At 48.8% G+C, this 27484-nt stretch overlaps 5 protein-coding genes across 5 annotated transcripts; 1 reads left to right on the top strand and 4 right to left on the bottom strand.

The window, feature by feature from the left end:
* Positions 1-295: 295 nt before the first annotated feature.
* FSUBG_9887 (uncharacterized protein) lies at positions 296-2594 on the bottom strand (the record flags this gene model as incomplete). The annotated part of the gene is made up of 3 exons (XM_036688447.1): positions 296-2053; positions 2100-2420; positions 2472-2594. The coding sequence occupies 3 exons, from the start codon at positions 2592-2594 to the stop codon at positions 296-298; spliced, it is 2202 nt and encodes a 733-aa protein (XP_036534647.1).
* Positions 2595-3562: 968 nt separating this feature from the next.
* On the top strand, positions 3563-5864 carry FSUBG_9888 (NEK kinase; the record flags this gene model as incomplete). The annotated part of the gene is made up of 3 exons (XM_036688448.1): positions 3563-3602; positions 3687-4154; positions 4213-5864. 3 exons carry the CDS (start codon positions 3563-3565, stop codon positions 5862-5864), a joined length of 2160 nt encoding a protein of 719 aa, XP_036534648.1.
* A 1747-nt stretch (positions 5865-7611) lies between these two features.
* On the bottom strand, positions 7612-8167 carry FSUBG_9889 (ead Ea22 domain protein; the record flags this gene model as incomplete). The annotated part of the gene is made up of 2 exons (XM_036688449.1): positions 7612-7676; positions 7732-8167. The coding sequence occupies 2 exons, from the start codon at positions 8165-8167 to the stop codon at positions 7612-7614; spliced, it is 501 nt and encodes a 166-aa protein (XP_036534649.1).
* A 13850-nt stretch (positions 8168-22017) lies between these two features.
* Positions 22018-22899, bottom strand: FSUBG_9890 (C2H2 zinc finger flbC; the record flags this gene model as incomplete). Its single annotated transcript, XM_036688451.1, has 3 exons — positions 22018-22156; positions 22217-22730; positions 22782-22899. The coding sequence occupies 3 exons, from the start codon at positions 22897-22899 to the stop codon at positions 22018-22020; spliced, it is 771 nt and encodes a 256-aa protein (XP_036534650.1).
* A 1852-nt stretch (positions 22900-24751) lies between these two features.
* Positions 24752-25039, bottom strand: FSUBG_9891 (uncharacterized protein; the record flags this gene model as incomplete). The annotated part of the gene is made up of 2 exons (XM_036688452.1): positions 24752-24873; positions 24949-25039. The coding sequence occupies 2 exons, from the start codon at positions 25037-25039 to the stop codon at positions 24752-24754; spliced, it is 213 nt and encodes a 70-aa protein (XP_036534651.1).
* Positions 25040-27484: the final 2445 nt, after the last annotated feature.

Below are 27484 nucleotides of genomic sequence, written 5' to 3' on the forward strand. Positions count from 1 at the left end.
ACGTAATGAGTATATAGGCAGTTTTGGGGACAATCCATCAAGATATCTAGTCAATACTACTCATCTCCGTAATATTATGACCACTTCATGCTTGTCAAATACCACCTAAGGGATTGGTGGATAGAACTTGAGGGTGCCAACTTGGTTTCAGATTCAAAGTGAGTAGTAAGTAATGTAGTATGTTCATTTCGTCTTAACCAAAAGGTACGCCACGCCCCTCTCACTACGAGCAAACATCTGCCCAACTCTCGACTTAGTTATCCATATCGAGGGCGTCAAACCACTGGAAGATATTCTATCCTTCGAGCTGGCTGCCACCTTCTTTTGCTTGGGCCTCGAGAAAAGCCTTTCTCAACTTAAACCTCTGAAAGCCATGTTTCTTAACAAGCCGGTTGTGAGCTCTCTGAGCGCGCTCCTGTTGAAGTTCTTCGCTATCGTCAGCGGGAGAACGGCGACAGTCTACGCTCGAAGCAAAGTCCAAGTCCGCATCGTCACGGTCTGTCCAAATACCCTCATGGTGAGAAGGCACATCGCGTCCTTCACTAAGATGCTTCATGACTAGAAGGGCCGATTTCCCGGGCGTCAGGGTGGTACGTTTGAGGGCTTCCACGACAAATTGGCGGGGATACCCCATTGATTCATATTGATTTATGCACTTCTGAATTTCTCGAGAGTTAGACTTTTCTGAGCTCTGAGGCTGGCTTGTCTTGGGAATAGCTCGGGAAGAGTTGAAGGAGGCCGGAAGAGACCGTCGAGCTGTTCGGCTGCTTGGTTGTGGGTTCGGTTTCGCAGAGGAAACAGCTCGTCTGGGAGCGATTTGTTCTGTAAAGCTGCTGTCATGACGTCGTCTCATGGGCTGGGCATGTGATTCTCGCTGTCTCTCACGAGAGGAGTTCTGCTGGCGATATTTATTCAAACGCAACGGTATTGGTGTAGTATCCAAAGCTGCATCATTTGGGAGTGGAACATCCACAGATTGGTGTCGAGTATCCTGCCTGAATGCCGGTCGCGTTCCAAGGTCTTGTGATTCTTCTTGCATCGGGGGAAGTGGTGGAAGGTGTTGCGAGGCTTCGCTTTCACCAATATAACCTAGCCACTGAGAGGTTCTTAGTGCCCCAGGAGATGTTTCTTGGACGCGCTGTAGCTTAGGAGCTTCTTCGGCGTCTGGTGTAGAGGGTATCTCTATGTCTTTACTGTAGCGTCTTTTCTTAAAGCGCTCGGATGAGGCGAAGGGAGGCTCACCAGCGGTTCGTTTCAAACCTGACGCGGCGACTGGGGGTGAAGATGGTACCTGACTTTGCAGTAATTCGCGCTCTTGGCTGTTTTCGAAGTCGACGTCCTGACTGGGGTCTATGCCAGGAGCTTGATCCTGTGACTCGGGGTTCTGTTCCTCGCTGTTGACTTCGAAGCTCTCCATTGTATCGAGGAAGTCCATGAGGTTCTCTTCATAGCAAAGATGTAACTCATTGACGGTGTGCTGATCTGGTTCAATGAAGCCAAGGTTTTCCGCGACTCTGTGCCAGTCAGTTAATTGGCTGTCCTGTGATACTGGCGCATCTCGGGTAGCTAGCATTAGATCGAACAACTCGATTTTCTTTCCATTGATGTTGAGATTTCTCTTAATGTCTCTTTCGGTGACTTTGATATACTCATCAAGATCTTGATACCAGTTAGACCTCAGAAGAGCGAGGGCCTCTTCTTCTTCTTCTTCGTTTTCGTCTCGTTCTTGACGGTCTTCTATTGATTTCCGAGGTTTATTGGCTTCTCTCGGGCCTTGCAATGGGACTGTTGTAGGTTGAGGTTGTGGTGCTCTGCGAATAGGGCCGGCGTCTACTTGGCTGCTCACGTGTTGTTCAGGGGCTCTGTGAACAGCAGCCTTCTGTGGGACTCTGGTAATCGTATTGCGGTCTGCCGTAGTATTTTCTGAGGTGCTCGCAATAGGGCCGGCTTCAGCGGGCGCAGAGGCTGCCATACTCTCCAACTTTTTCCTATCCAGGAACTGCAGCTTTTTGAGCCAGTGATCACGCCAAGATTGTGCAGTATGTCGAGGATTCTGCGCATGTGAGCTTAATTTGGATGGCCTGGTTTGCGAAACTTACAATCTTTTCGTACTCGTACCATATCTGGTTTCCTTTGTGTTGGGTTGGATGGTTTAGTGCCCACCTAGTAAGTTTCGCGTCGTCCTCAGCAGTAAACGGTGTCCGTGTTGACTTTTTGGCTTGATTGCTGCCCACAGGTCTCAGCTCGTCTGGATGGCGTCCTATTAGGTATTTATCCTTGATTTGGATATACCCATTTTCCACCGAGTCCTTAATAAACTTCCATGAATAGGAGCCAGGAGGGGCATCTCTTTTTATGATATGGTCTGCAAGAAGTATATCAGCATGTTTTTCCAACATCACAATCTTGCCGCCATTTTGCTATTTTAAAATCAGTGACAGCGCGTGAATCAGTTTGCAGGATCAACATACCGTGATAAGCTCTGTCCAATGTTTTCTGCTCGGTACTCGATGTGACAGCCAAAACTTGAGATCCTTGAATATGGTACCGCCCTCCGCACTTTCGACTCCATCGTATGTGATTGCCGGTGGCATTGTGATGAGTAGACTAGCTCTGGGCCATGAAAGGGATAAGGCGCTGGTTACTGAAGATTGTGTCAGAGACTGTGCTAGAAGTGAGGAAACGACTCTGCAGACGTTAATTTTAGCAGCGTGAATCAGCTTGAACCCTTAGAAAATTCGGTAAATTCATCACATGATGAGACGCGCCCTCAATTCGGCCAAGATTTGGTTACCGCCCGCGGTCTTGATGTTCTCTAGGTGCAAGTCGCCCTGATGAAAGCCACGCGTTGAAAAGCATCGCGCGCTCACGTGCCAATAGATGTATGTATTCAATTAAGCGCGCTTATGCTTTGCCTAAGTGCATAATATTAAAGCCTTTGCAATATGGTTAGATTAGCTATTAAACTATATAGAATTGCTAAAATAGCAATGAAACTTCTGCATTGTGATTACATTATCTTGCATACTTATAATTAATTAACTGACCTGATCTATTCTTGGTTGCTTTGTTCGACAGACTTCTCTGCCATCGTTTCTACTCCGTGCCTAAGGTAGACCAGAAAGAGAACGACGTCACTTCTTATCGATAAGAGCTTTCCCGGGCTATCCCCGGTTATCGGTAGCTTTGACCTTGGTTGCCATGGTAGCAACGATGGAGTGTTTACTTCCAATCAGAACCGAGGCCGTGGGACGAGTGGCCGGGATTATTTGGGTCTAAGCTACAAGTTGCACGAACAACGCAAAATAGATCCATTCACTTAGCTACTTCAAGCTGGACCTTACTTTCTTCCTTTTCCCTCCCCTTCCTCTCTCTCCTCTCATCCATCTCTTAACATCAAGCTTACTACTACTAACCAAAGCAGGTTGTGTTTGTCTGTTCGTTCTTGTTTCTGCGTCCTTCATCGCATCGCATTTGATCTGCATTCACACTTTCACGGCCTAGCGAGAATTTACTTGTTTGCATGGGTTGAGTTTGCTTGTTCACCGTGAATAACTTCATCATGTCTTCCGAGGACAAGTACGAAACGCTGGAGAAGATTGGTGAGTCTATCGAGTTAACCGCACTCGTCTCGATGCGCCGTGCTATGAATTGAGCGGCAACTCTAACTCACCGTCTTCTTCTAGGCCATGGCTCCTTTGGCATCATCCGCAAGGTCCGTCGCAGGACAGACGGCTTCATTATGTGCCGCAAAGAAATCTCATATCTACGCATGTCCCAGAAGGAGCGCGAACAACTTCACGCCGAGTTCCAGATTCTATCGCATCTGCGCCACCCAAACATTGTCGCCTATTACCACCGCGAACACCTGAAAGTTAGCCAGGACTTGCATCTTTACATGGAGTACTGCGGGAATGGCGATCTCGGCCGCGTTATCAAGGACCTCGCGCTAAAGGGCCAGCGAGCTCAGGAAAGCTTCGTCTGGAGTATCTTCAGCCAACTCGTCATGGCGCTCTACCGATGTCATTACGGTGTTGACCCTCCAGAGGTTGGCGCCAACGTCCTTGGGTTGACACAGGGAAACGCTGCTGGCGGACCCAAGGTTCCAGCTGGAACAATGACTATTCTACACCGAGATTTGAAACCTGAGAATGGTGAGACCTCGATAGTGGATCCCTTTGTTTGTGATATTCGAAACTAACAGTGTTTTAGTCTTTCTTGGCGAGGACAACTCTGTCAAGCTTGGAGACTTCGGTCTCTCCAAGATGATCAAGTCCCACGACTTCGCTTCTACCTATGTCGGTACCCCCTTCTACATGTCTCCCGAGATCTGTGCTGCGGAGAAGTACACATTAAAGTCAGATATCTGGTCTTTGGGCTGCATCATCTACGAGCTCTGCGCACGCGAGCCGCCCTTCAACGCAAAGACGCATTTCCAGCTTGTGCAGAAGATTAAGGAGGGCAAGTTCCCTGCTTTGCCTGACGTTTACTCTCCTGAGCTTTATCAGGTTATCAAGGACTGCCTCCGTGTGAATCCTGATCGAAGACCTGATACTTCTGAGCTCCTGAACCTGCCAGTGGTTAAGCTTATGAGGAAGGAGAAGGAGGTTGTCGACCTCAACAAATCTCTCCGCCTCAGAGAGGATGCTTTACGTAAGAAGGAAAGGGACCTTAATGAGAGACTTGCCAATATGGAGAGAGAAAAGGACGTTATCCGAGAGGAGTTAGACTCATCACTACGGAGAGAGTGGGAGGTTAAAGCACGTCTCGAGATTGACCGCCTTGCCAACGCAGAGATCGAGCAGCTCCAAAATCGCTTCGAAGCCGAGGTTCAGGCACGCGTCGAAGCTGAACTACAAAAGAAAACAGTAACATTTTCCGGGTCAAGACCTGAGAGTCGAGAAGATGAGTACGCATCATCAATGGGCAAGTCGGATTATAAGTCCGACTATCCTCACTCTTCTATTGGTGGCAGCGAGGTCGAGTTCCCCTCCACAACAGATCTCACTGAGTATTCCATCGATAGCCCCGAGGCGCCTCGAGAGACTAAGAAGACAGCTCGCACGCCTTTCAGCCGTGCGCAGACCATGTTCGTCGGTAATCCCGCTGGTACACCAATGGATATCGAGATGAACTCGCCAAGCCCTATCGCCATTGCGTCGCTGTCTCTCTCTCCTCGTCGCAATGGCAACACCAAGGCTCCTACCACTGCCAACGCAAACATCTTTACCGCCAACGCCAATCGAAACTCCGCCGATTCCCGATGGGATCATCCTCGCGATACCTTGTCCGACTCTGAAGATGAAGACGTTGTCCCATCGCCGACACGAAATATCAAGTCTTCGAAGAACCCCTTTACCTCCAAGACACGACCTGTCCTCACTTCTCAGAAGTCGTGCCCCATGAACCGCCTCAAGACCCAACCATCAACCTCGGGATTCGTGTCTAAGCAGATGCCTCCACCTGAGGCTCCGAGGTCGCCCACTCGCCGTCTGAGCAAGATTCCTTCAGCGGCAAACCTCCAGTCCGAGGCCAGCAGCCAGGGCTTGACGCGCGCCTCATCCCTCAACAACAAGAAGAACAGCAGCAGCACCGATGATGTTTTGGGCAAGGTTGCTGCTAAGAATAACATTCGAGGCCGAACTCTCGTCGAGCTTCAGCAGGCTCGCGCAGGCGGTCGTCCCATGAGCGCCATCGTGATGCCCAGCACAGGGGAGAACGTCAGCCCCAAGAGGGCATTCCGAGATCGCATCGGAATCGAGCGCAAGTCAAGTGGTGATGAGCCCGTCGCTGTCTGGGATCCGGAACGAGATGAGATGCCTAGTCCTTTCCTGGTCCGACAGCGACGGATCGCCCGGGTGTAGGCCGCCTCCGTGCTAGTCGCATGAAAAGAAGTAATAATGAAGAAAGTTGGTGTGGGGTTGTGGTTTTGTTTTTATGCATTAGAGGCGAGCATCATGATATTGCTTTGGAGGGTCTACGCTACCCTTACATACCTCTATGTCTCTCGTTTTGATTCCCCCTTTCATTTGTCTTACCGCAAGCTGAGAGGGAAACGAGAGGCTTTCCCGATGGATATCCCCCTCACGCGCGAGGGTTTGGAAATGATACATGGAAACACTTATGGGCGTTTTTGGCGCGAGCACAAGGATCATGGCATGCATGGAATGGAATGGGTTATTACATTTGAAATGCTCTGTTGGTCTGCTTGTTACTTTCAATGGACAAGGATTTTAGCATTGGTTGTTGTTATGAGTTGAACGTCTAAACTACTTGCGAGGAATGGTGGGTTTGGATCGAATTCGGTTGAGTTGAGTTGGATTGGGCTGTTCTTGCGTATGTTTATTCTTAGACGTTGTATAAAAGACAATGACACACTCTTCTACATAAAACCTCGACCTCTCAGGCCCTTCTCAATTGGGTGAATAGCATTGTTTGCCCCCCAATCCCCAGGCCTTTCATAGGAACGCATCCGCACTTTAGAACTCGGTGAGCATCCAATGAGATGAGAAGCCGTTAAAGCGCAGCATTTTGCAGATAATCCTTGTCTATTCAAGACATGCAACGTCATTGGACAATCCATATCATCATGAGAATGGATGTGTACCCAACTTACACCAACTCTGCTCCATCATGAACCCAACTTAACTAGAGCGTCGTCTCCCCTTCTCGCCTCATTTTCCAACACCAATGAAAGAACAAAACTGTTAATATATGCTTCCGATACAGGTCATAAATCATTTTTGAGTCCAACTGTCGAGTTCAGCCTTAATCTTCACACACACGTCAGCAACTATACTACAATCCTTTAGTGTTGGGCATCACTGCGTCTCCCCCATAACCGATGCTTCCATCCGCCTTGCATATGCATCCCTAGAGCTGCACCCCAGAGCCAGTCGTGCAGGTGAGGCGTTCGACAACGTAAAAGCACGACTCGAAGTAGTCCATTAAAAAGCACGATGCGGTGAGAGCTCTCATGATGGGTATCGCCATTGGCAGGGACATCCATGCCTTTTGACATTAGCATCACATCATGAGAAAACAAGCTTCCAAAGATTCCAAGAAACAAAGGTACATGTCGTAGTAAACGTTTGTTATGACAATACAATAATCAACAAGGGGTATTTTTCTCCAAGCACACGCTTCAAAACCAAATTTGTCTGAGTAAAGTAAGAAGTCCGAGCATCTGACATAAATGTCCGAGACACAAACATATATCCAACAATAGGTGCTATTCAACGCCAAAATAGCACCAAACTGAACCCAAGAAAAAGCAGGTAGACAATAATAGCAACAAAAACCTTAAAAAATAGGCCAGGCCGTGAGGCCAATTCCATCTTGCGTAGACGTAGCGCAGCGTGTTGTAGCCGTGAGGCCCATCAATCTTCCAAAATCCCCACGTCCCAGGTTCCCTTCCTGACCTTTGATTCGTCATGGCTATGGACTGAGCCTGAGAGCAAAATGCATTTCGCGATGCAAGGAGCACGGCGGTCCTGTGTAACCCGCGCAGGACTTTGTCTCTTTTTCGAATCTGTTCTTCTTTTTCAGACTTTTGTTTTACTGTAACAATATTTTGTAAGTGAGTATTTTCCGGCCACACCTTCCCGCCATCTAGTAGGCGATCTGTTTAGTGCCGTGAACGATGGGAACTGCTATGACGATGAGAGTGGCCGTGGCTGCGATGAGAGGAAGAGTGGTGTGACGAAGAGTGCCGGTGTCGGCTCGAGCTACCACTACTCTCAAGATCCCGCTCCAGACTTTCAACTCTTGACCGATAGCCCTTGACAATATCCTTGATGTGGGCGATACGGTCGAAATCTACCTCGAGCTCATCCAGCTGCTGAAGAATTTCGGTATACCGAGCAATTTCTGCGTCGGCGCCTCCGATGATTCCATCAGCTTCGTCATATTGTAGTTGGGTAAATCGCTGCGCTTCATGACTCAGGTAATTAATCCGTTGTTCGATACTAGCCATAAGATGGTCAAAGTAACGGCCTAAAGCAGAAAGTGAGGAACTGTCGAGTAGTAGAAGGCCTTGGCTACTGGCGCGACTAGCGGCGCGCGAGCTGCTGGACCCCCCTCCCAGTGCCGCCTGCCCTTGGCGAAGCAGCTGGATCTCCTCGTTGGTGAGCCCTAGCTGGGTGTCCGGGACAGCCTGTGAGGACATGACGGGCAGCAGCTGGAGGGGCTGCTAGCTATGGCGTGGGGAGACCAGGTGAGTCGCAAAGTAGGCGGCTGCGGTTGAGATTTGGGGGGTCAAGAAAAGGTTTCGGTTTTTGGGATCGTCGCAGACAAGCAAATGGGTTGAGGATGCGGTATGAGCCGAGCAGGTGGGCGAGGAGAGATTCGGTTTGTGTATAAGACCGCTGCGACAACTCGTGACATGGGCTATGTTGGATGAGAAGAGACCGACGGGCCGGTGACCTGTTAACACGACTGAGGGGAGAACACAGCGTTGGTAATGACACCAATGGGTAAGATACCACGGCGCACAGAAACGACAATGATAGAGAGATATGCGAGGAGGATCGCAGCAACGGCAAGGGTGAGGATGATAGCGGATGCGACGATGCTAGAATGGGCGTGGGGTATGCTGCGCAGAGCATCATGATATCGCGGCCAATACGATCATGAGCATCATCGGTGGCGTTGAGTCGGTTTTCAGTGGTTTTGGGATGTCAGGTAGTTCGTCTGGAGGTTCCCAGACCTCAGAGCGCCCGGAGAGAAACGAAGAGAAGTAAGAGAGAGCGATCGAGGGAGTTGGGTCTCTTTTGGGGAATAGACGGAAGAGGTGTGATTGGAGAATCGGGGGAGGAACCCAAGAAGACGGAATTGGGCTTGAGGTGGAGGGTGGGGGAGATGGACTCGAAGCAACAAAGTACCGGTACGTATCGTTTCGTAGGTAAGGTCGGTCGACTAAGGTATGGAGGATGGAAGGCCCGTTTCGGTGAAAGAGGCAGGGATGATTTGACGAGGGGGTTTGCTTGATGATTGCGACCCGAAAGAATGATATTTTCTTGGTGCGAGGATGTAGTGTGGTGCGGTCTGGTACTGCTGTAGAGCATATGGTGACAAAGTTTGATATCGTTGAAAGTATAGGTAGTAGTCAGACTGAACCAAAGATGATCATTAGCCTCTATCCTCGGCTGTATGTGAAGTAATTAATTAATTAGGTGATGGTGTTGAATAAGAGAAGAACTAACCTCCACTACCAAAGTTGTAGCGTGTGATATGGATGGATGAGATAAGATGGGGGGAGGGGAATGGAGTGGATGAGATGGGGAAGGAGGATAATTGAGAGGTGGTTGCGGTTTGCGGTTGCGGTTGCGGTTGCACAATTTGGTTACAATTGCACGTGCAATTGCAATAGCAATCAATCAATTAATCCAGCCGCGGTCAAGGCAAGGGCGGACAGGCAGTATTTTATCACTTTATATAGTAATATTAAAGTTAATGCCCGATTGATTGATTGATTGATTGATTAATTGATTGATTGCGCTGATAGAGAAGTGAGGTAAGGGCAGGTACCGACAGAGCGGTCACTGATGGAGCTGGAGCTCTTACAGCCAGCCAGAGATGGCGCGCGCTAATTGGAGCTCCCTGTTATTAAACGACGATCTCAAGAGGTCCAAGAGTCGGCTTTGTTTCTTCTTTTTGCTTCTTCTGCCTTGTCTCTTCTAATCGACCGGGGAACGACAGATGAGAAAGACACAAAGCAAAACAAGAAATTGATTCCTGGTACCAACAGTGAATTTTGAACAGGAGGGCCACTGCCGTTTTTTGCTGTACTCAGGCTCTGACAGGGTGTCATTTAAGCGTGAACCAGGACCAACTCGGCGGCCATGATGCTGGCGGGGGGGGCATAAAGGTCGGTGAGAAAGAAACCAAGAACCCACGGTGAGAGAGATCTCGATGTTTATTGATGGCGTCGTACTAGACGAGAAGAATATGAATCAAAGGGGGAGAAAAGGGAAAAAAGAAAGGAAAAGGAGGAAACAAGAGTTAAAGACAAAAAGAAAAGTGTGGCTTCTTTTATTGAGGTCGACTACAAGCATGGAAGATGACAACTTCACTCAGATCAGGAGATGGATCATGATACAATACACGTCCATGGGCAAGAGCAAACATACGACACCTTGATCCTAATTGCCCATTCCATGAGACGGAGATGAATGACCACGCCCGGGAACTCGGATCATGGGCCGTATATTTCTCACTCGGTGAGACTCTCTATACTACCTAGGTAGGCAGGCAAGTTAACTCACCTCGGTTCGGCTTCCATGTCGATACTAGAACTAGACACAACAAATATTAATGATTCCCATACGTATTGACTTTTCTTTTCCGTGCCTCTGCTGACCATGACCTGCATACAAAGTAGGGTCTATCCCTGTTCTCAACATCACCACCACGAGCCACATTTGGCGGAGGCAGCCACCGCGGGGATCAAAGCTAAGGAGCCCCGAGCACGACATGTACTCCATTGTATTCCATTGTCTGTAACATGTACAAGACACTTGCCGTAATGGCAGGTCAGAGATAAAGTGCGTACATGAATTATCGTCACGATCCTCCGCCGACTATCAGCACATACACACTAAGTTAGATATCCCCAGGTACTGCCCAAATTGGTAGGTGTTAATGTCATGCGCACGTGTATCTCCCGTCCGATCAATGCACTCCCTGTTCGGCCCTTGTACTTACACCTCCAATGCAGCTCACGGATTCCTTCTACAACACCAGACCAAGAAGCGTATCAATCGCGATATCAGCCGACGCACGAGCCCAGCGCCTACTGACTCAGCCTGAAACCCTCCCTCATCACACAATAAGTTGACTGCTGCCCATGTCTCATAGTCTCCGTAAGTAAATAAGCAAAGAAACACAGTCAGTCAACTCACTAACTCAGGTCTGTCGATCCGGAAATCGGCAGCCATCTCCCCGAAACACAAACCCCCAATATCAATCAATGGGTGATGACTTGTGGCGCGCGCCAGACGAAACACATCCCTGACACAGCACATCACATCACTACACACCAAAAGGATAAACTACGACAATCATTACTTGTTCGTTTGCTTGTCGAGTTCGTCTCAATACGTGTTGCAGTTCGTCTCGCTCTTGACACTGCAGGTCCAGATGCACATTTTCTGCAGATGCGTGTCTGCATCATGCAACTACTGCTGACCTGCAGCACTATTGAGCCTCAACATGACGTCTACAACTATCAGCAGCTTCACTCGCTCACCCACAGGCTCATCCACTTCATCAACCTCGGAACATTGCCATTTCTCTGCGCCTCCCCCGCCATCGAAACAACCTGAAGTGCCGCATCTTGACCTCAGATGATACCCTTTTTTTTCTTCCCGGTCCAATTTGCCTGTTCTCTTTTTGCGTTGCATCGAGTGGCACGAGGACAGCCAAAGGATCGTGTCAAATGCAGCTTGCCGCTGCAAGTAATACCACCCTTGCTCGTGCTATCATATGTTGTGCGCCGGCTTTAAAGACTGGTCCTTGGTCGATCCAGCCACGAGCAAGCCATGCCGTGCTCCCTTGGTAGGCTCCCCCCTTCGTACTGGGCAATCACCCAGAGATCATCTAGGGCGCCATGTTGTGTAACAAGCTGCTCCCGTCAAATTCGTTTGCTGTTGGAGTCGTACAAGGTTGCTCCATGCTCTTGCATACACTTAGAGCGCTGACAAAAGCTCTACTCTCTTTTGACTAAAGTCACTTCAAATTTAACTGAGCTCATCAGAAAATGCTTGTAGGGGTTGTATGTGATGTTCCACACGGGCGCAGTTGCTCAGATCTGACTGAAGCCTTTCCCTCATTTTCACGACAAGGTCTCTATCGTCACTCAATATATCATCCGATCAATATGGCAGGGTAAGACCAATGCTTTTATCATAGAAATCGCTAGATTGGTTGTCTGTACGTGGTCCTTGAAACATAAAGCCTGTATCTATTCAACATAAATCCCAGTGCCTGCCATCCATAGGAAGCTCAGATTCAGACATTTAGTCTGGTTCGTGATTTAGTTTTCTATGTTTTTTCTTTTATTCTATACGTATAGTTCGGATGTTTCCCGTTGAACCCCTGGGTCTTTTCTCACTACCTTAATTGAGGTTACCTGTTTCACTAAAGGATGCGACATTCGAGCTCAGGCTCTCCGGGGCTGTTGACTATTTTTTCCATTTGCTCAAAACGTTTCCCTTCCGTTACCTGGGTCTACAATCGTAATTCACTCATCTCTTCTACCACTCATGGTGTACTGGTCCAGTCCCACCCTGTACACATGGCGTCGATGTTGCTATCATGCATTGCCTGACCACAACTACAGTATTTGTGTTTTCGCTTCAGTCTGCCCACTGTATGGCAAGCCTGATCGAACAACTGATATACCTTAGTACGACAGGACCGATACTAATGCATGATCTATGCCACCATAAAGGCCAAAGCATGGCATACACAGATGCCAACACTCGCCAAAATGTCAGGCTAAATGACACTGGCCTGAATTCATCGCCCATGTAACATATTCTTTGAGCACTATTAACTTTATAACAATGGCTTGTCTTCTGTTGAAGTTCTGTTTCAGCAGCACAATACGAACCCCCTATTCCAAGGGGTTATTGAGCTCTACAAGAGACTCAAGTACTTACGCAGAGTACGTGATACTCAGCATTTCTCAAGGATACTTGGCTATTACCTTGACTCCTAACTGACAGAGTTGTGAGATATTGATGTTGATCCTTGTGGAAGTCCGCCGCGCTCTGCTGAGTTTCAGTGACAGGCTCTCACCAATACCGGCAAGGACCCTAATAAATTAAACCTTTGCATCGGTCATACTCGTCAATTACCGCCTTAGCTATGTCTTTGTGGTTGATTGACATGTACTCTGGGCTTCTAATTGGAAAGCTCAAGTCATGTCGGGTTGGGTGGCAGTCCACGAGATTCTGAAGGCATAGCCGTTCCCATCCCAGTGCTGAGAAGCCAGGCTATGGTTTTCATATGTTTAATTGGCCTATCCAATGCAATATCGGCTGTCCCAGAACTTCTTTATACCGAAACAATTACGGAGCCCTGGTGTGTATTGTTCAAACCTCCTGAAGCTCTCGAAAGAGGAAAATGCATTTTTTTGTCGGTCTTCATAGAAGAGAATGGATTTGGGAGACTTCAATTCCATCTCATCAATTCCAATAGTCTTCCGGAACTGGGACTTGTAGTTCGATGCTATACTTCTCGATTGGTCTTGAGAGTCTTATCTTCGCAACTCATCTCTGTTAGCCGTCGGCCTCGTATGGCCAACTCTTCAGGTAGCAGGATGACATTCGCAATTTAGCATCTGGTACATCAAGTTTTATGCTTAGAGAAATAATAGAGTTAACTCGGAGATTATCGCATGGGCATGTATGACAGCTTCAGAGTCCTGGTCTGATGGTGACTTTGAGTCGACATCACAGACTGCCTTGACTCTTTATTGGGCAATGTTTCCTCCTGTACAAATATTCTACAGCTCTGAGTAATAAATTCATGAGTTCCCGCATCTACTGGTTCTTATGCTGTTTGGACGATGGTACAGCATGTTGCAGGCTTAAACCAACTCGAGGGGATAGTTTGGAGACGACGAGCGAGCTGTCAGGAAGACCAAAGCTGTCAATTCTAAGTATGTGGGTAGTCTAAATATCATGCAATAGCCACACTCTGTCTTTCTATTCTTCCTATATTGCGACCCATATAGCGCAAGTGTCCTGCTCTTTGCAGCGTCTCAATAATTGATGCACCGCCGTCACTCCGTCGGTCCTCGTGATCGTTGACTAGTATATGTTACCAAGAGTTATGTGTACCAACACCTCTGCGCCAGATGATATTTGTTATTGGGCATCATCGTATCTTTGACACGTCTATCTGGTTCTCCATGACATAGGAGCTCAACTTTTGCAGTGACTTGAGACTTACATGAACTGACTTGGGGCAACTCCAGGGCTAGCCGGTTCACTCCCATCTATGGCTAAACACGGTCTACATTTCCGCTACGTTTGCCGTCCCATAGTCATATCTAGTTAATATTCTTGTCATTGGGTCGAGACACATGAATCGCTGTTCTCTGTATGTATGAAGCATCTCCCATCGCTTCTTACCCGGGTGTCAGTATAGAATGTGTTCGTACGCGATATTCTCGTCCGCAATAAGAAGCAAAGACCGTCAGACCAGAATAATCTAGAACAAAGTCGACTGTCGCCATCCCAAAATTATCCGCCTAGGAAGTCAATCACATTGTTCGCCCCCTTCGACGTCATTGTTTAGGGTAGCTCGAACCATCGGGGCGACAACTTTCAAGGCCATATTACCAATTATCCCGGTTAGAAAGGCTTCTCGCAACGTCATAATAAAGAAGTGTCCTTTCCATTTGCAGTAGAATTGCTCTTGCCCGTGTCACGGCAATTGCCGGTAGCTGGTATGCGAGTGACATGCCGCCGAGGGAACTAACCCACCGCGATAACCTCAACTCATGACTTGAAGCTGTCATTCCGAAATGCAAGGAGAAAGCATAGCGCTCTAGCTGAGGACCCTGCAGCGAGGTCGGAGTCTCCGGTAATAATTAAGAATTGACAGCTTATCCACACCCGCGACTCTGACAAGCTGGCACTGAATCAGTAGTGTTCAGGTGAAGGACATGTCAAGAATCACCTCGACAACCTTGTGTAACCATCATACATCGCTGACTGTCTCTAACACATGTAGTAAACTCCTTGCATCTGCCACAGGCCTTGCTGCAGCTAAAATTCTCTGTCACAGACAATCTGCAAGCCGCATACCAGCTAGAAGCGGCCGTCAGCACAAAGAGTCAAGACAATACCCCGGCATGTATGAATAATGATATCCAATAGCAGCCCGCAATGTCAATCCACACTCATTCAGGGACCGAGAACTATCGATAGTCTACGACGGAGGTTGGTAATTCCGTATAGACCATCTCATCTGTCCGACAGTCGTCTAAACATTTGGAGTGAACACGAGGGCAGTGAAACAGGTTTCAACCCGAAACCCTGGAGAATCAGTTTCGTTTGAACTCAAAAGGAAGAATGCAACAGAGACAGTGAAATCGGTAGTTTTCCCAATATTGAATGTCGCCCGCGCTGTAGAAAAAACAAAAAACAGGGAGACAGAGTGGTAAGGTAAGGTAAGGATTCTCCACAACTGGCTGTGTCTCCCGCAAAATGAAACAAAACATTCCCTTCAGCAACCTCACCAAAAAGCAAAATATTCGCCGAACAATAAGACATTTTTACTCAATCCCAGTCCGTGCTTTGAGTTGAGGCTTGTTCCGCGTACAGATTCTGCGCATCCGAGTGCAAGCATCAGTGTAAGGGTTCGGTCCCAGGCGACGATCGCTTGCAAGCACATAGAGTTTGTAGAGAGTCAGTCGCCAGTGTCAGTCAGTGTAAGGCAAAGGATGGATCTGTCATGTCTAGGACAGAGTGACATCGCGTGGTCTCTTCCCCTTCGGGCTTTCTTGCTTTTGAAGCGATGTGTGCTTGACCACAGCCTGGCCCCTGCTCCCGAGACCTGAGACGCTCCGGCGTGGGTCCCCTTTGAGCCAGGGCTTAGTGTTTCTACCGACCGGTACGGTACTGTATTTGCTTTTTTGGGTCACGGGCTGTGCGACGAATCTGCTTATGTGAAGATGATAAAGCTTGTCTAGTTAAAGAGTACGTACACTTACTTGCAGTACTGTCCACGTATAGACGACGACTCGGTGCGCGGCTGTTGGCTACTAGACTAGACCATGACATGATCTTTTGGCTCTTCGCTTGGGGCATAGTATGATGAACTATGATTGACAGAAATGAAGATCCATCAATAGGGTCGCAGCATGCTAAATTAGGTGCTGGGGGCTCACAGTTTATTTGCGAGCCCTTGAAAACCTTGTTGTATAGTCCTGATTTTTTTTAAACACCGACAACAGGGAACCGAAGCTGACGATGTTCGGGCTCAGGCAGGTTCAGATTCCACAGCCTTTCAGCTGACCTCTCTCGATTCCCGAAGTCGATCCCGTTTTCACCAAGGCCCAACATGGCAATGTGTCCGATGTATAGTTGAGTGATTTGTGAGATGTTTCTCCTCAACCTAGTCAGGAGTGTGATATCAAACTCTCGTTTAGATGGCTTGCGACGCAGTGGCTGGCTATACTAAGCTTGGCTCAGTTGACTTTTATAATGAGGTGACATGGTCTGAGACGAGAAATGACGAACGACTGCTCACGAGCTTGGCGATGACCCTGTTCTGTTTGATGAGGACGTCTTATAAGTGGGATAACATCGTGAAAGTAAGTTTCTGTGCCTCTCTCTCCCGAGTCAGTCTGCCGCAGAAAGTTGGCAAGCTACCTGGTCAGGTTGAATCTGGGAAGACGTTAGATGATACTCGGCTAGGCGGCAAAAGCAAATAGGGATCACGGAAAAGCAGTTGCTTCCAGTAAAGCCTGCCTCTAAGTTGACAGGCACCGGGTGCCGCGGGTTCTAGCGGAGCTTAAACCTTTTGCATGGTAGGGCACTGCAGTGTTAGCAGCAGCATTATCATCATTCAGGATGTCTACATGTAAGTGTAGCATGGCAGGATAGGAAACCCTCGTGGGACAGGGTCTCTGTCGATCAGTATCCTTGATTGACAGAAGGGATGAATCCTCAATCCTCCTCCTGAGTGGACAGAGTGGATGTCGATATGGCCGACGGCACAGCCATGAGAGGAAAGGACTGCGGCAAACTCCGCAGTCATACTCCATACTCCATGCCATTTTCATGGTCCATATTGATACCCCGTTGCACTGCGTTGACATGCCACCCTCGATGCCTCAGCTGTGATCTCGGAGTGTTTGAGGTGTGGGATGGATCGAGGATTTGGGTCAAGAACGGAGAGGAGGGAGTGACTTAGCCCTGCGGTGACGAGTGTGATTCGGTGACCCCTATGCTTTCACGGCTCGACATGCCATATCGTTTCCAAGAGGATGGATCATGGATGGGTAGATCTCCCATGCGTAACAGGGAACATGACCTTGTGTCGCATCTTCATGAGGTGCCCACAGCCTTGCAGACGATCCAAACTTGAGGACGCTGTTGTTCGACAGACTCAGTTACTGATGTCTAGATACTATAGCAGGTATGCATGTTGGATTCTTATGTGCACCGTTATTGTGATGAGGCCATCAGTGGCGGTCTCATTGCAACCACCGTAAGAAAGCGAGACCTCAAGGTGATATGACAGTTACGCAAGGCGAAGCTGACTTGCTGGACATGCAATGCATGCGCTGCTGGACCCCCAAAACGATGCCATTATGTCATGCAAAGACGGTGAAGAGAGATGTAACGGTTTCCTGACTCGAAGCGAAACCCAGGAACTCCCTGGTTGGTACCCGCCGTTGCAGTGCCATTGTGGGTGGACAATGGAGCGATTGTCCTCCTGCACTCCGTACTATCTCTGTCTCCTTTTGCCGCCAAGAGGCCGCAAGATGAGACGCAACAAGCAATAAAATCACATTATCAGTGGAAGATCTCAGGGGGGCAAAAAACGAAAAAGACACAGACAGACACAGAGAGAGGAGAGACAAGACTCAGAACGGAGTATCAATCAAGTTTGGGAAGAACCCGGCAGTTGAGTAGAGTTGGCCCCTGCGTAAGCAAGCGAGAGCGTTGTGATGACGACGATACATTTGGCATGGTTTGTATTGGATGGTTCTTGATGTGAGTGGGATCGTGTGAGGTTAGGGATGGAGAATGATAGATTACCCAGGACGGACTAACATCGGCAAACCTGACTGACTGACTGATTCTGATATGTCCTTTTTCACCTCCTGCTTTTAGCAACAAAGTTCAAGACACGAGTTAGCCGAAGGGAAGGGATTGAAAATGGATCAATTCGATGTGATGTGATGTGATGCGATACGATGCAATACGATAGATGACTACCTACTAGGTAGGGATAGCCCGTCCATATGTCGTCCGGACTATAGACAGTAAAGAGTGTAGAAGCGTCAGGTCATGATCGCAAAGAGGCTACTGAAGAATGAAATTACAATATCAGAACCCATCAGTAATAATAATAAAAGCAAAGACCATAAACAAACACGGACAGCATCACGAGTCTGGAATCTTGGGAGTTTCAACAGGCTTGATCCTGATAAAACCTCATGCTATTACGATGGATGTCAACCATGCCCTGGCTCCTTTGCCCGTTTTTGGAACCAGGCTAAGGTACGGCAGTGAAGGAGGAGGGAGGGGTGCGCATGTTCGTAGTGTGCCCTCTCAGTGTCTGTGTGATTCCAGGGTTGAACCCCTGCTGGGAGATCCCCGCCCCGCGCCGCCGGGCCACACACCCCTTGTGACGGGCGTTTGGTTGCTGTTGTCCCTCCCTGGGGTTTAGCGCGAGGGCGCTAAGATGGAGATGCAGACAGCCAGACACCCTTGAAATCTGGCTACTGCACTGTGGAAGCGCCCTCGGAGTCGGGGGTCAGCGAATCGGAGGTGTGCGGCTATCATCAAACGTCTGGGCGTCAATCCTCACCCTCGGGAACTCTTAATAATGAATGAACCATCCATCGATGAGGTGGTACTGGGCTGTAGGTACATAGGTTCGTAGACAGGCAGGTTGTGGTGATCCAGGGAACTTTATATGGATGCTTGGGTAGCTGATATCTGGAAATACCCATGCGATACATCTCATACCACTGCATCGTCCCTCGTATATCCCGTACCTCCCTGGTATATGTCGTCGATTAATTCTGAGCCCATCTCCAAACAATAGATCTCATCCATCCCATTGCTATGGTCCTCTAGCAAGCATCACCCCGGGAACAGGACCATGTCTTGCGATCACTTTTCCCCTTCCAAACGATCCAACGTCTTTCTTTCTTCTTTCCTTTGCATTTCTTTCCCTGCGCCCGCCCGCCCGTTTTTTCTTAACCGTCACAGATGGATCCAGAAGTTCCCCGCCCAAGGGGGGCAAAACGTGGCCCTGATGGGATCCCTGAATGAGGGAATGAATGAATGACTGAACGAATGGAGCTGATAACACCGCTTCTTTGAGATGAGCCGTGAACCTTGGACCACAGTCAAAGCGTAGAAGCATGAAAGAAGAAAATGTCCGAGGTTCTCTGTGATTTCCTTTTTGCGAGTTCGTGGACGTGCTGTGCTTGTGCTTGTGCTTGTGCTTGTCCTTATGCAATTACGGGTTTCCCGTCGTATTGTCAATCTGAAGCGTTGAAGATTGTCTGTGACACGACACGTGCATGTGCTTGTGCGTGTGCGTGTGCGTGTGCGCATTGAAGTCCAAAACAAAGCTGTGAGGCTATCGCAAGATCAGCCCAAAAGGAATTAATCACTTCAGCCTCCCCCAGCCCAGCCCGAGGACTAAACTCTAGCTTGATCAAATTCCCGTGCTAAAGAGACAGCATCATCCGGTGTCATGGTCCTACTTCTGGTCTGTGCCGTTTTCCTGGCTGACTGCGACGTCCCTTCAATTCACTGACCTCCGGCTCTCACACGCACTAACTGTTTAGCATCTTTTTTTTTGCCTCAAGCCTCGAGGTACTTTACCTTGGTGATGGGACAGGAAAGAATAGGTATGTACCATGGACTAGACAGACTAACGGATCTGCACCATGCTTTGTTAGGAATCCTCCTCGTGGCCGTGGCCCCTTGATTAAATCCAGTCCAATTCAATTCAAGTCAATTCGACTCCCCCAGCCCAGCTCAAGCCCCGAGGTCAATGTCGAGTTATTTCCTCCGATGCTAGTCAATCAGTGTCACCCGCTTGTCTCAGGCGAGATGGCCTATCGCGTTGTGTCCGAGGTCACACTACTTTACCTTACGGAGGGTAAGGTACAGTACTAAGTTTATTTGTTTTTTACTCCCACTGAAGATCGCCATTAATTGTGCATGACTATACCCTTTTCCGGTTACATTCACAAGTGCAACTCTGCGAGCATATGTTAGTACAGAGCATGCACTGTACATATGTATGTACAGACAGTACCTATGTGCAGCAAGGCATTCAATGCTGCTCATTTCACTCATTTGCAATGTTCTTTATGCTGCAATCTTGAGTACCTAGGTAAGTACGTGCTAATAATAATTACCGAGCACCACAAAAGAAAAAGAATGGATTGTGGAAGTCGATCATTCAAGCCCTTGTCCCAGCCCATCAAATACCTTGCCCTTGCCCCTGTCACAAGTCAGTCAACAGTCAGTTTCTCCAAGATGACTGTTAACTAAGGTACAGTAGTAATTAATAAGTCAACTCTCTCACACAGACCATAAGAAGACACGAGGCAGGCGGAGTACCAACCCGAACCGGTCCGCCCAGCCTTGACATGAGCATGAGCATGAGCCTGAGCAGCAGTAACAGAAGCAACAGAAGGTGAGGGAACCCCAGGTTTAGCATAGCGACCCCTACCTCACCTTTCCCTTCCTTTGTACGGATACTAACCTTAGCTACCCCTACCCCTACCCATTGCATTCCTCTTTTGGGTCCCTCTTCTCTCCAAGTTCATATTTGCGCCGACACATCCCCCGATGACTTCCTTCCATTCTTGTCCAAGCTACCCAACTTGTCATCAATGACAAAGGGACCCGATCCCTCGGGGCAGGCACCTTTTACCTTATTTTCGCTCTGTACCCAGCAGATATTACAGGGATCCTCCAGGCTCTTGTTAGGTGATGTCGCAGTAGATAATTCCAGTTCTGTCTTCAAAAACGTCGTATAATCGTCTTGCACGAGTCAACGACGTCACTTCGCTCAACAGCATGGATCTTCTGAGACCCGTTTGTGCTTCCAAGGTTCTTGAAAATGGAGTCATTGATTGAATGAGTGAGTGAGTGAATGAATGAATGAACGACCCAGAATGCACTGAATAGGTAGGTATTGCCATTCATTCATTCATTAGCTGATGTTACAGTTGCAGTTGCAGGGAGATCTTCTCGTCATCACTGCAGCGGTCAAAACCTTCTCAGACCAATCAAGATCCACTCATCTCGTGGTGTCTCACCCGCAAAAGCAACGAACAGTCAGTACAGTCAGTACCTTTGAACTTGCAACTAACAGACAGACGCAAACAAGTCATAGTAATAACAACAATAGTAATAGCACATGCTCAAATTTAACCGTTGCCTGTCATGCCCTGCCCTACCTGTCCTTCCCTCTTTTGTCTGGTCGCCTCACCCATGTCTATCAGCCGATTTCATCTTTGATGGTCCAAGCTGTGCACTCCTCGCCTTCTAGGTAGGTAATTAGTACATATCATAGTTCTCCCCGTTTCGGCCACTTCTCCTAATATCCCTATTGGTCGGCGTACGTCGACATCTGTAGAGCATTAGGCCGAGTTAATTTACTCCATTGCTACATACTTCCTTCACTTTTCATGTCTGCATGACTCCAAATTCACATCTTCATCTCGGGCAACGATTGTGCTTTGATCTTGTAATATTTTGATATTCATGGCTCCATAGCCTCCCTGGTCTTGCCTCGGCGTATCGTATCCGCCTCTCGCTATCTCCGTCGACTCTCATCAGTCGATCTCTTTGCGTGCCGATAAAAGAACATACAGTAGTAAACTAAACGCCGTGCACGATGCTTCGCTAGGTTCTCAAGCCAGTTTCCACCTCTGCGCCTTCTAAAATGACCATAGCTGCCTCCCAAGAAAGTAAAAGACACGATCCATCAAAGGAATACAATAATAAAATAACACGATACACCAGACTTCCAGTAATACAGACCAGCGTCGAGAAGAGAATGTAGCTTTTCCTCCCTCCGTCTTTTCCCCAGTTCGCCGCGACGCCAAACCGGGAAATCCTTAGACATGGGTCTAACCAGGATTTCCATCCCAATAACAAGTGAAAAAGACCGGATCCATGCGTCCAGGGTCTTGTTGTAATAATGCTCGTTCCGTGAGGCATAATCGTCTCGAGCTTCCTTCGGCATTCATCCCTCTTCGTAGAACCATCTCGTCATCCGGCACATAATCCCTCAACCCCGAATCACAGATCCATTGAATTCGAAGCTGTGGCAGCCCCTCTCATGACGTTTCATGTTGCTGCGTACGCTGAAAGCCTTGCCACATCCAGCATGGGGACATTTGAAGGGTTTCTCTCCGGTATGTGAGTGACTATGGATTCGTAGACTGCTGGGCCTGCTAAAGGCTTTATTGCAAGTCGGGCAAATGTACCTATCCTGGCTTTGCGGGAAGGCAGCCGCTCCGGTTGGGTTAAGATAGTGATGGTGCTGCCACGGGTTAGCTCCCGAGGGAGCAGGTGCCGGCATGCTCACTGGTGGGGGATAAGCTTGTGGGAGAGGGCGCTGGTAGTAAGGGTTCATCTCTTGAGGCTGGACGGCAGGAGGCACCGGTGCCGTCTGGTAATAAGCGCCCACTGGTGCTGGAGTGGCGTATACCGTGGGGTGAGCTTGCTGAGGATAAGGGGCCGTTGCTGGAGGTGTTGCTCGAGGAATAGCTGTTACTGATGCCTGACGCTGTGCATCGACTTCTAGAGGTGGCGTGGTCTCGTAATAGTATGGTCTTGGTGCTGAGCTTGGATATGCCTGGTTGGATGATTTCCTTGTGGGAGAGCTGTAGCCTTCGAAAGATGCATCTGTGCTCATAGGTGGTGTAGGGGGAAGCCCTCGGTGCGACGACTTAGCCCATTCAGATCCAGCTCGGCTATGACCATGTGAAGGTGGAGGAACTATGAGATTGTGAGCGAGCCGCCCTCGTGGTCATCATGAAGACGACTTACCTTCAAAGCGAGGAGAATGTTGCCGTGAGGTTGGTGAGGACTCACTCGTGGGTGAGCCGGCATCGGCCAAACCCAGGAGGTTCGAGATTGAGGGTAGAGAGCACTTTTGTTCCTCCATTGGGGGCGAAGGAGGTTGATACTGGTCGCGTCGAGTAAAAAGGTGTGTTTCTTGTTGATTGTATTGGTTAGGCATCAAAGATCTAGGTGCTGTATGCATTTGCGGGCGGCTTCGGGATTAATCAGGATTTGCTGATAGAAGTAATCGAAGCAGTCAAGTCAAATAGCCAGTATTAAATAAGGCAGTACCGTGTCTGATAGTTATCGATGATGTTATGGGCGGGATATGAAAAGGCACTAGCAAATATTAATGACGAGCCTTTCGTACTGCCAAAGTCGTATTCGATGGGAAGAGTTCTTAGAAGCTCATGTTAGATGCGAAATAGTCGGGGACTTGGGAACTTAAGTAAGTCCTTGGTGTGGGAAAAGGAACCTGTCAAAGGGTGGAGGAGACCCGTCTATCAGATCTGAGGACCGTAGACTTGTTTTGATGCGCCTACGCCCCCTCCAAAATGGCCTTCCAAGCGCAGCTGTCACAAAATTGGGTGTGGAGCCCTACCGGTGCTCAAATCCTAGGACTCATCAAGGGAAATCGTTGGCAACTGGACAGGGTCACAAAGGAGACGATAGGTAAGGGCAAGGGCTGAAGGATGCTGACGGGAGGTTCCCTGATGCCGCTCGATGGGTCTAACCTCTTGAGTTTGTGTTGAGCATCTGCCCCGGCAGTGACGTCCCCACTCACGAAGGAGATGTTGTGACGACTCTGATGGTGATCTTGAGCAAGGGAGGGGCGGTTTGCATGTCTGTCTTGGGTCAAGAGGGAGTGTGTGGAGTGTGGGATACCGAGGTACATACACGCTATGTAAGTTAGCGCTCGGTGTATGGGTGTGAGTGAGATCCACGAGTGTGTGTGCTAGAATGCTTGGCCATGCGCCAGGATATCCGTGATCGCCCCGTGGTCAAACGGTCGATAGGCTGGCTGGTTGTGGTACGTACAGCACCATCTGTATCAGTATCAGTCGCTGTAAATTGCTATCCCTGCCCTGCTCCCTAAGCATGGCCTTCGTGGGGTCTCATTTGCCTGTGTCGATGCCATCGAAGACATGTCCCCTGGCTCTAACGACCGTGCCCTTTCCCGCTCCTAAACCTCTGCCTGCCCTCAGGCTCACTCACACTCATCTCAATGGATCGTGCATTAAGTTCGCCGAACAAGGCGGTAGTGTTTGTGCGTGGTGACCTTAGCCCCAAATCAACCAAAAGCTGCTCTCCGGCGCCGGAAGTTCCACGCGCCCGGCCGAGATAGGGTGTCCACCTAACCTGGAACCTTGAGCCAAGCGTGCCATCCCGGCCGCCGCGCTGCATCGAGTTCCGGGCCACCGTTTCCTTATTCGGTGTCAGAACCGTTCCTAGTGCTCAACTCTCGTTCCATCCTGGTTTCGTCGCTGTGGCCTGCATTTGTGTGTACATACTCTACAGGCCTCTGAAGCTTCCAATAGCTTACCCCAGAGCTGATCCGGCGCCCGCTCTCGAGTATGATGGACAAGCGACGAGACAAGATCGGTCCAAATAATTATTTTGATACAACGCAATGCAACCTCTTGCGTGTCCATGATGAAATCTTTAGATGTTGAACTTTAGATCGTCTCCGGGGCCTCTGTCAATTCTGTGCTTGACCTGCTCAAATTTTCGTAATTTACCGGTCCAAGGCTCGATTGCTAGAATGCAGCATTCATTGGTTCTTACGCGGGAGCGTTTCAACCCGTGGCAGAAAACCTCCTTTCACACAGTCAATTTGTGCCGGCCACGTTCCTTGCTAACGATGTGAAAATAGGAATTGGACATCAGGCTTAGTGAAGAGAATAAGCTTGTGTTTTCAGGTTGGGCTTGGGCACTTCCTAGCTCTCGAACCAAGTTCAGATGATTTGCGCGACAACGAGTAGCGGCGTACCGGCAGTGCAATGGTGTCGTGGTATTGGTGCGACTGGTGTTCGTTCGGGCATCTCAGCCACGCTCCTGGAGACCTTTTCGTTTTCACCTGTGTCGTCACTAGCTAAGCAGGCTAATTTGGATGATCGTCGTTTTAGCGGGCGCCTCCCCTTCACTCGCTTACACTGGCGGGATTTCTTGGCGTAGGGTTCAGGAGGTGGGTGTGCAGTCGACAGTGATCGACCAAGCTTCTTCTTGAGGAGGGACAGGGGCATGAAGCCAAGCGTTCGGTGCCCTGCCCTGCCCTGCCTGGTGGACTTCTCCAAGCAATTGGTTCGAAGCAACCAACAATCAAGCTTCCCAGCTCGCGAGTCATGAGAGTAGGATCGTGCGAGGTCCATACAAGCACACATAGTAACGCAGTACGTATCCAATCTCTGACCTTAGAAAGCTGGCTTTGTTAAGTGTTTCAGCTGGGTCCTAAACCTTGGGCCATCAACAGACAGACCTGCCGCTATGAAAAATATCGGCTCGGGTTGTGGGCGTCGAATGTTTTCTCCAAGGGTGAGCACATCTAGGCTTGGTAAATGATGTTGAGACAAAATAGGACAAGCCATCCAGGACGGCGCGTGTCAAACTTTAAGCGACAACACGTGCCAAGTCCCTTTTGATTGCTTTTTGCCATGCGATAGTAGCCACGCTTCCGTCAGCCACAGCTGTATCGAGTCATAACTGTATGATGAAGCTTCAAACCAAAATGAACACTCACGCATTCGTCCACAGCTCCGTTTCTGTTTGGAACAAACGTGTTCTTACCAAGCTGATTGCTGAAGTGCAGAGACGTTCAAAGGGCTGGGCTTGTGAATCCTCAGAAGCCTTTCTCGTATTGGTCCTGTTACGATACAATCCTGGGATGAAATGCGTGATGTGACATGCGTGGTGATTTTGACTTGCGTCCTAACTATCCGTATCCTCGATCGATTTACTTCGTCCCCAGTCAGAGATGATATAATTCAAGTCTGTATGTAGTTCTCCGGGAGACCCAGAACCCAATGGACGATATAAGATATGCTGATCTTGGCTGCCCAGGGATCTGTTTAACTGTTCTGTCAGTTACTTGGCCGATGAAACGGATATGTGATGGGCCCTCCCTAAGTGCATGAAGACCCTGTCGACGTCATCGTTAGTCTTCGCAGTGTCGGATCTTTATTAGTATCCGTATACCGAACTCAGATTATAACAACACTTGTCTGCACAGCGACGGCAATTCTGAGGCACAGTCGGCTTAGCCGTCAGTGATCTGTGTGATCTGTGGGATGGTCCAATGATCAGCGGGGTGTTGTCTGCCAACTTTGGATTCTCCAGATGAAGTGCCTAGAGTGCACGAACTTGTAGTGGCATGTGGAGTTCCAACTTCCAGGCGGTGGATACTGCATAACCCAAGCTTCAAATAACTGTTTGAACAGACGTATATTCTCGGAAAAACCACCTACGATTGCATAAAAACAGAAACCTAACGAGGATTGCAGTGTCGGCGTAACTTAGACAGTGACATAACAGCTGAAACATAATTTTGTTACTGATGTGGTCGGTTTGAAAACAGCCACAAGCCGATCTAGTCTCGGGGTAGTGAGCAGATGATCGCAACAGAAGGGTGTCGAAAGTCATGGCGTGTCTGCCAGCGGAAGAACATGACAACGGGTTCACCGGACTAAGTATTTGGGATCTATGTCAACACGTTCGCGGTTAGCCTTGTCTTGCATCGAAACACTACCGAGTGGGAGTAATGTAAATGAATCCACCATGATCCTTATTTCAGGTAGAATCAGTAGGTTGATCGGCTAAAGACCAGAACAACCGCTGTAGGGACTAGAAAGGGGCCTTGGGGGCGCATTCGGCATTTGCTTGGTGAGCCCAAGGGAGCTATTAATCGACGGGTGTCGGGTAATATGTATGAGCAGACCAGCGCATTAGTTTCACATGAACGTGCACAGGACACACGGATTACGTATATACCGAAATTAGCTTGGGTACCAGCCGACCGGCAAGCAAAGCGGGATGATGAAGTTGGTGGAATCTGGTTCGATTGTGGGAGACTTGATTGGTGATATGCTAGCCAAGGTTGCCAGGGTCACTTCCAGAACTCGTCGATAGGAGAACAAGGTTTTTGGCTTGGAGAAAATCTGTCGATCGGTCAATTCAGCTCACTGCCCTGCCATGCGCTGCCCTGCCGTGCCGAGAGATGCTAGGTTCAACAGAGTCAATGTTGGCGACAAAGAAAAGGCTTCAATTTGGGGGGACGGGAGGAGAAGGGAAAAGTGATTGATTACCTCAGCCTGAGACACGGGTATTAGGTAGGTAGCTGATGTGATTGTGAGATGTGATGCAACGCAATGCAAGGGAGTTTATTAGCATCGGATCGGATTGTGGAAGGTGCACGGTGAGGAAAGGGTATTGAATCATGGAAATGCATTAGACAGTCAGTTCTTTCCCATTATCATCAACACCACCACCGCCGCCGCCCAAAAAGAGATGCTTGCAGAAATGCCGCTCTCAGTGGATCAAAGCAGGAGCCCAGTGGAGGTTAGCGTTATTACAGTGGGTCGGCAAAAGTTCTGACACATTCCAGATTAGGTTAACCACCTCGATTAAAGACAGCTATTTTACTTTATAATTAAATAAGTAATTAAAAAGTTAAATATCTCTATAGCTAATACGCA

Source organism: Fusarium subglutinans (genome assembly GCF_013396075.1).
Source record: "Fusarium subglutinans strain NRRL 66333 chromosome Unknown NRRL66333_c0000159, whole genome shotgun sequence".
NCBI lineage: Eukaryota > Fungi > Ascomycota > Sordariomycetes > Hypocreales > Nectriaceae > Fusarium > Fusarium subglutinans.